Here is a 6,221-nt window from a genome sequence, read left to right as displayed (position 1 = left end):
AGCAGAATTAAGGGGCAAGAGTGTCGTTGGATTGGAATGGATGGCAATTTTTAATAACTACAACACATATACATTAGGAACGCGACTGCGGAGGAGCTGAACCCATGTTGTGCATCTGTCTACGTGTGTTGTGTGTGCGTTTGAGCATGTGTGTGCATGGACATGTGTGCCTGTGCCCATATGCGCGACAATGTAAGATTTATTAAACACACTTTTTAACTGTATTGGTTAGGCTTGCTAGAAACTATATATTTAAGAGAGAAGGGATTACCATTATTACTCGTGTTTTTTGTCTTCTAAAACTCGTGTCTCCTTGCTCTTTGTTGCGAAGATGAGATGATACAAGCAGGTGAAGGAAAATATCATACTTAAGAAAAAAATATTGGGATTGTGCTTTGACGCTGCAGCTTCTAGGGCGCAACAACCAAACATCACTAGCATGGGGATGATGCCAGAGATGTCAAACCATTGATATGAGGCGCCTAAGAATGGTCCTCTTCGACGACGATGGTGCCATCATTAGTGGTTGGGCGTCTGGGCCAGTGATTTCCCTATCGCGTCTGGAGCGGCTCAGTGGCAGTCACGACTGAGCAGCGTAGCACAACGAGGACATACCAGCTGGTGTCTTCCGTATGATGACGGTCTTGTTTGATTGAGTTTCATTGCTTGCTACTATTTGCCATAGATATGAGACTCGATGAAACCTCATGTACAATGCGTCATCACAATCCGACTCTATTAAACAAGTATACTTCTTATTCTATCCCCAATTGAGATTGTATCATTTTGAATTCTTGCTTCTTCTTTGGTTGCATGCATGGATTGATCTTCATGATTAAGTTGACTGTGTTTCCAACACCGTCAACGACCATTCCAAAGGGAGTAATTATTTTCATAATATGCAACTCTCTGTCCACATTCGATATCCTCCTATTAATTGCCACCCTCCCCCTACCCAAGAAAAATAATCTTGAAATGTTGCCAGGGTCCCTTGGCAAGTTGGCATATCCGGCCTCCAAGCATGAGATCGGGGTAGTTGAAAGATTGTAGAGTGGCGGGTTGTAACATTCAAAAACAATAAATAAGCTCACATATCTATATAGTAGTCATGTTTGATATTCTCTAATAAATGCCCACTTCAAAAATAAATACGCAAGCAACCCATGAATGGAGCACAAAATTTCCGAAAAGATTCTCGCAAGAAGAAACATTAAAGTAAGCAATGGCAACCCATGAACGAATCAAAGCCGATATGCAGCCCTCTATCCGCATTCGATATCTTCTACTAATACCTGCATATCCTCTACAAAAATTCACCCCTCAGAGAGAATCCGCAGACCGCCGCGCTTATAAATGCCTTGCGTTTCAATAATGGAGTAGCAGTACAAATTTTTCCACAAAAGGATTCTCGCAAGGAGAAACATTGAAGCAACGGCAACGCATGGGCGAGCGAAGCCGATATGGATACGTTTAAATTGAATTAAACACGGGTTGTTGATTCTGGCGTGGCAGCACGCGCGCCGTTGCGTGACGCTACGCTACGCAGCGGGATTGGCCAGGAACGGAAAGCGGGCGCGCGCGTCACTCCCAAGGCTGGAAAAAATCGGCGGTCTCCATCGTACCGCGCTCGGACAGTCGTAGCGTCTGCGTCTACCCCCTCGGAACCAATTATAAAAGGGCAGCGTGGGGTAGGAGGAGAAGCATCAAGCAAGGCAATCAGTAGCAGGCAGCTACCCCCCTCTGCTTGCTTCCCGTCGAGTTCCTCCCTCCCTCCCCCCGTCGCCGATCGAGGACGAAGATGGGGAGCCTACTCCCGCTGGCGCTGCTCGTCGTCCTCTCCGCCGCCGCCGCAGCCCCCCAGGTTCGGTTCGAGATCCCATCGCCACATCTGCTCTTTGCTCGCAGGTAACAGCTGCTGTGAGAAGTCAAACCAAGAAACCTCTCGCGTATCCAAAATTGGTGCTAGTAGGAGCTTCCGTTATCTTTAGAAAGAATCCAATTTGGTAAGCTGCGTAGTTATTAGTAGTACTGTAGTGCTGCGACCCGTCCCCGGCGAAGCGTGAATCCACCCCCGACCAAGGGGTTGCGACAGAGCCGCGACCCGCGGCGGCGGAGGGGCCTCCGGCGCCGGCGCTGGAGCTCGATGACGAGCCAACGGAGGGGCCTTCCTCTGATACTAAACTTGATTTCAACACTGAACATCGAACAGCTCTGAACCGAAGTTCGATCCCTTTCTTTCTATGGGCGGCAACAATCAATACTGATGCTACGCAATTGGCTGAACCGCATCTATGTTTGCTTTAACATGTGTTTGTACACTGTATTTGCAGCTCGTCGGTGCAGCAGGGCGAGACCATTCCCTAGGAATCATCCAGGTCAGTTTTTTATCCCTAGGAATCGTCGGTGCAGCAGGGCGAGACCATTCCCTAGACATCATCTTCTATTGTTTGTACTTCGTAGTACTAATCATCATTGTATTGTACTGTTGCAGAAAGACATCATACAGACGGTCAACAACCACCCCAACGCCGGATGGACGGCTGGACACAACCCCTACCTCGCGAATTACACTGTACAAAACACCCTCTTGGTCTTGTTGTTGTCATCGAGCACCATTTTTTCTTCCCTGTTTGCTCACCTCAGAATCATCCTCTTCCGTGCAGATTGAGCAATTTAAGCATATGCTGGGAGTGAAGCCAACGCCTCCAGGTTTACGGGCTGGTGTTCGCACCAAAACTCATTTAAGATCGGAGCAGCTCCCAAAGGTGTTCGACGCCAGGTCGAAATGGTCCGGTTGCAGCACAATTGGGAAAATACTTGGTAAATTAAACTAGATAACTCAATGACCATGAATCGGTTGTACATTGTTTTAATTACACTGACCCGCTTCATTTCCTCCTCTTTTTCCAATACCTTGGAAAACGCTGATTTTCATGAGCAGATCAAGTAAGTCTATGCACACTACCTTACATTTTTAGCTCCACGAGTGCTTACTGAACAATTGAAGATGCTCAAGCTAGCCTGTACTGGTTACCAATGGCAGGGTCACTGTGGTTCCTGCTGGGCTTTTGGTGCCGTGGAGTGTCTGCAAGATCGTTTCTGCATCCATCACAACATGGTGAGTGCATATGCACGATCTGCCTACTCTATAGTCTATTTTTAAACAGGAATGTTTGATCCTTTCTTACATAACCAGCCTGCTGCTTCTATTCCTTGCAGAACATTACACTTTCTGCCAATGACCTAGTGGCTTGCTGTGGGTTTATGTGTGGCGACGGTTGTGATGGAGGATATCCTATCAGCGCATGGCAATACTTCGTCCAGAATGGTGTTGTTACTGACGAGGTATAGCTAACTCCCTACTTACTGGTTACTACCACTTCAATATCATGATCCTCCCAGAGGAATCCTATTATTGTTATCATTTTGATAATATTATTATGAATCACTTCTTTGTATTCTAACTGCAACAATGGGTATTACTGAATCTGTCATATAGCAATATAATGTAAATTGGATGCTACATTCACTATTAATAATAATGCACTCTGTAAATGAAATTGATTGGTTTGTTAATACATTTTTTAACAGCTCAGTTAGTGCTTGTATCATTTCGCACTAAATGCTAACAGTGTATATCTGAACCCGAAAATCATGTCTTAGTGTGTCCTGACTATTTGCAAATTCATCCCAACTTGGTTCAGGCACAACATTACAATACAAATGGCTCTGTTTCAAATATAGGTTATCTTTGTCTAGCTAGATTTTTTGGATTTTCTCTTCAACTAGGGCTCTCCCCTAATTGTTCTTGTAAAAAAAACTCAAGCTCGGCATACCACTAACCCTTGTAAATATTACTGTCTTGCAGTGCGATCCATACTTTGATCAGGTTGGCTGCAAGCATCCTGGATGTGAACCTGCTTATCCTACACCTGTGTGTGAAAAGAAATGCAAGGTGCAGAACCAAGTTTGGGAGGAAAAGAAACGTTTCAGCATCAATGCATACCAAGTAAACTCTGATCCACATGACATCATGGCAGAGGTCTACAAGAATGGCCCTGTAGAAGTTGCTTTCACAGTTTATGAGGTAACTTTGATTCGCCGTTTGATGTTTGACGTGTGTTTTGCCAAGGCTGTCAAAATGTTGGTGGACTATGGACCAAAATTTCTGCTAATTACTTCTAAATGACAAAGATAATATCAATAATATTTAGAAAAGCTGTAAAACTGAATAAAACCGTAGAAAGACCATGACAGTAGAAGAAAATGAAACAAAACATACATGCTCTAGTTAGCATACTGAAATATGAAATACTGTTATTATCTTTCGAGCTCTGAATTTGCTCAGCAGCTCATATGCTTTGTGATTATATATAAGACTAAGATTCTATCATCAAAGGTGAAGGGAAATATTTGTTACTCGCTGTGCTGATTTCACTCTGCAATTTCCTCCAGGACTTCGCACACTACAAGTCAGGAGTGTACAAGCACATCACCGGTGGAGTCATGGGAGGTCACGCCGTCAAGTTGATTGGTTGGGGAACCAGTGATGCTGGCGAGGATTACTGGGTACCTTGTTAATTCTCTATATTACACTATTTATTAACCAAATGATCAAGTCCTGACATGTTTTATTTTGTCTTCTGATTTTCAGCTTCTTGCAAATCAGTGGAACAGAGGCTGGGGCGATGTGAGTGACAAATACCCTGCATTGTTGACTTGCAAGAGTGAATGCATGCGTTGGGCTAATTAATAAGTTTTGGTTTGTGATGCATTGCAGGACGGGTACTTCAAGATCATAAGGGGCAAGAATGAATGTGGCATCGAAGAAGATGTTACTGCCGGTATGCCCTCGACAAAGAACATTGCCGGTAGCGCCTTCGCAATTTAAAGTTTGGGCTGCGCCTTGTCCTCTGATGCTGTTGGAATTAGCTATTTGCCTGTCAAGTTTAAGCGGGCAAATTAGCATTGATGGTACCAGGATTCTGTATTCTGTGCACTAGCTATTAATGTGTCCGTTAATGGCAATAAAACAATTATTATCAAGGCATCTGTGAGTGACAAACAATTATCCATTTCAATTGGCAAAAATGAAGCTGAGCTGTGTTCATTCATGAAATACGACGCGTGCAGAGTTCTCATGCTTGAGGGAGGTGAGAAAAACAACCCCTCATATGCTGGGCTCAACACCCCCTCTGCTCCCATGTGGGACTAAATATTGCGCCCATGTCATGCAATACTAATGGACCTTCGAGGTTTTCAGAACTTAAATGTTTAATGTGTCGAGAGCCCCATAAACTTCAACAGAAACCTATGCAATGACATAGGGGGTGTGAACTACACTAGCAACATGAACCATGACAACAATACCATTAGCAATATGTTAGATAGTCTTCAATAGCATACCAATATGTTAAAATTGCATTAGGTATAGGAGAATTTTGCTCATCTCCGACAGCTTAACTGAAACTGCTTAACCATCTTCTAATTGCCTATATCTCTCTGTTGTGCACATTTCAAGCAAATAAAGGAATTCATCATGATTTTCTTTTTTTTTGGAAAAGGAGGATTACCCCCGGACTCTGCATCCAAAAGATGCATGCGGCCATATTATTAAAAAAGTGGCAGCAAATAACAAGGTCTGATATCCAAGTACAACTCGCAAACGGAGCAAAGAGAAAAATGAAAACAAAGTAAAGTCATAGCCACAACCGGCTGGAAAATAGGACAAAGTGACTAAACACCTATCCTATTATGAGATCGCCATCCAAACCGGTTGAAGATAGCCCGTGCTATCATCTCTTATTGGTTGCACCCAGTAACCAAATGCTCCCTGTAGTCCATAGGAGTGAGTAACAACCACGTACGGATCCATGCCGTAGCTCTGAAAATAACTTGCAAGAAATTTAAAGTATTTTGTCTGTTAAATATCATATCGTTCCTGCAGTTTCATATAGCCCAAAGTAGTGCGCATATTCCAATCCGAATACGTGACGCAATAGCAGGTTGCACTCCAGTTAGCCACGTCCAAATAACGCATCAATGCTAGTTGGAGGAGTAATGTTAACACCTATATGAATGGTTCGCCAAAGTAATTTCGCGAGAGGGCAATCTATGAAGAGGTGTTGTATTTGTTTCATCTTGATCACAAAAACAACATCGTGCACTACCTACCCATCGTCGCTTTAGCAAATTACCTTTGGTAAGGATCACCCGCTTGT

At 43.7% G+C, this 6,221-nt stretch overlaps 1 protein-coding gene across 1 annotated transcript; it reads left to right on the top strand.

Moving 5' to 3' along the window:
* Positions 1 to 1,621: 1,621 nt before the first annotated feature.
* LOC109739673 (cathepsin B-like protease 2) lies at positions 1,622 to 5,050 on the top strand. Its single transcript, XM_020298748.4, has 11 exons — positions 1,622 to 1,861; positions 2,331 to 2,375; positions 2,492 to 2,572; positions 2,664 to 2,820; positions 2,942 to 2,946; positions 3,044 to 3,118; positions 3,220 to 3,345; positions 3,869 to 4,087; positions 4,456 to 4,569; positions 4,655 to 4,690; positions 4,781 to 5,050. The coding sequence occupies exons 1-11, from the start codon at positions 1,799 to 1,801 to the stop codon at positions 4,889 to 4,891; spliced, it is 1,032 nt and encodes a 343-aa protein (XP_020154337.1). The 5' UTR covers positions 1,622 to 1,798; the 3' UTR covers positions 4,892 to 5,050.
* The last annotated feature ends 1,171 nt before the right edge of the window (positions 5,051 to 6,221 follow it).

This window comes from Aegilops tauschii, chromosome 4, assembly GCF_002575655.3.
Source record: "Aegilops tauschii subsp. strangulata cultivar AL8/78 chromosome 4, Aet v6.0, whole genome shotgun sequence".
NCBI classification, from domain to species: domain Eukaryota; kingdom Viridiplantae; phylum Streptophyta; class Magnoliopsida; order Poales; family Poaceae; genus Aegilops; species Aegilops tauschii.
This window is presented reverse-complemented; position numbering and strand designations above follow the sequence as displayed.

Excerpts from the sequence above, each read along its gene's own strand:
- LOC109739673 (XM_020298748.4), top strand. The coding sequence starts at position 1,799 with ATGGGGAGCCTACTCCCGCTGGCGCTGCTCGTCGTCCTCTCCGCCGCC. Across the intron at positions 2,573-2,663 it reads CCTACCTCGCGAATTACACT|ATTGAGCAATTTAAGCATAT; the intron begins GTACAAAACACC and ends TCTTCCGTGCAG. Across the intron at positions 4,691-4,780 it reads GGAACAGAGGCTGGGGCGAT|GACGGGTACTTCAAGATCAT; the intron begins GTGAGTGACAAA and ends GATGCATTGCAG.